General features: G+C 36.1%; 1 protein-coding gene across 1 annotated transcript; it reads right to left on the reverse strand.

Moving 5' to 3' along the window:
• Positions 1–286: 286 nt before the first annotated feature.
• Positions 287–1,249, reverse strand: LOC113178079 (olfactory receptor 6C6-like). Its single transcript, XM_026382547.2, has one exon. It carries the CDS (start codon positions 1,241–1,243, stop codon positions 287–289), a length of 957 nt encoding a protein of 318 aa, XP_026238332.2. The 5' UTR covers positions 1,244–1,249.
• Between the last annotated feature and the right edge of the window lie 323 nt (positions 1,250–1,572).

Here is a 1,572-nt window from a genome sequence, read left to right on the forward strand (position 1 = left end):
CACATTTATCAAAATATTGAACTAAGTATGTCTAGCAAGGTTCACTTGCAAAAATTTTCAATGTACAAAACTATCCTTTAAGAGAATAGACATTTCCAGGTCAGATTGAAGAAGACAATCTATTCATAGAAATTAGGAAAATTCACTCAGAAAGAAGAACAGAGAAGTGTAGATAGACACATAAAACCTAATAAGATATAAATATTCAAGGGCTGAAATATTACACATACAAACTAATGTAATAAATAATCATATTGAATTTTCTTATTCAAGTTCCAACAGCATATTATTTATGTCTAATCACTGACTTGTTCTTTTGAAAAGAACAAATCCTTTGGAGCATATGCTTGAGAGCTTCTTTCACCTGCTGGTTCCTCAGAGTGTAAATGAAAGGGTTGAGTAAAGGGGCAACAGAGGTATTTAGCACAGCTACATCTTTAATTAAAGTCACCCTTTCCTTTGCTGATGGCTTCATATACATAAAGATACAACTTCCATAAGTAATAGAGACAACTACCATGTGTGAGGAGCAGGTGGAAAAGGCCTTCCTTCGTTGTTGACCAGAAGGGAATTTGAGAATAGTTATGATGATGAATGTGTAGGAGAGGATCACTAATAACAATGTGATGTCAAGTGTCATCACAGCTAAGACAAAAGCCATCAATTCTATGAAACGTGTATCAGTGCAAGAGATCTGCAGGACAGAAGATTCACACAGGAAGTGATCAATCACTTTGGAATCACAGAAATCCAGCTTGAGTAGCAAAAGCAAAGGGGGAAAGATGATTAAGAATCCAGCTGCCCAGGAGCTGAGCACCAATAAGTAGCACACTCTGCTGTTCATAATGACTCGGTAATGCAGAGGTTTACAGATGGCAACATAGCGGTCATAGGACATGGCAGCCAGGAGATAAAACTCTGTAGCCCCTACTAGGAAAAAAAAGAATAACTGAGTTGTACAACCATTGTAGGAAATTGTTTTGTCTCCACTGAGAATGCTTATCAAGAACCGTGGAATGCAGACTGTTGTGAACAAAATTTCCATGAAAGAAAAATTTCGGAGGAAGAAATACATTGGAGTCTTGAGGCGGGGATCCAGCAGGGTGAGGATGATGATGATTAAGTTCCCCATCAGGCTCAAGATATAATTGAAAAATAGAAAGAGGAAAATCACAATTTGTAGCACAGGGTCATCTGTGAGTCCAAGCAAAATGAACTCTATCTCCACTGATTGATTCTTCATTTCTCTTTTGTTCTATCTAATTGACATAAAATAAAATTAATATTACAAGAAGTTATTTCTTCCTTTTCATCTATATAAAGTTTCATTTTCAGAAACTTACCAATTCACAAATATTTATCAAATCATCTGAGAGTTCATCACAATGAACATATCCTTCACTTCAGTCATCCATCATCTTTGTAAGAACACTGAGAGATCCTTCTATGACCAATCTTTCAAAGGCTTTACTACAAGAGGCTATTATGATAAGATATGCAAATATTTGATTATTTTTTTGAACCAATTATTGAATTCAGGGGCACTGAGCCCTGTTCCCAACCCCTTTCTGT

The sequence above is a fragment of the Urocitellus parryii genome, chromosome 5, assembly GCF_045843805.1.
Source record: "Urocitellus parryii isolate mUroPar1 chromosome 5, mUroPar1.hap1, whole genome shotgun sequence".
NCBI classification, from domain to species: Eukaryota; Metazoa; Chordata; class Mammalia; order Rodentia; family Sciuridae; genus Urocitellus; species Urocitellus parryii.

Coding starts and splice junctions, on each gene's coding strand:
- LOC113178079 (XM_026382547.2), bottom strand. CDS start 1,243: ATGAAGAATCAATCAGTGGAGATAGAGTTCATTTTGCTTGGACTCACA.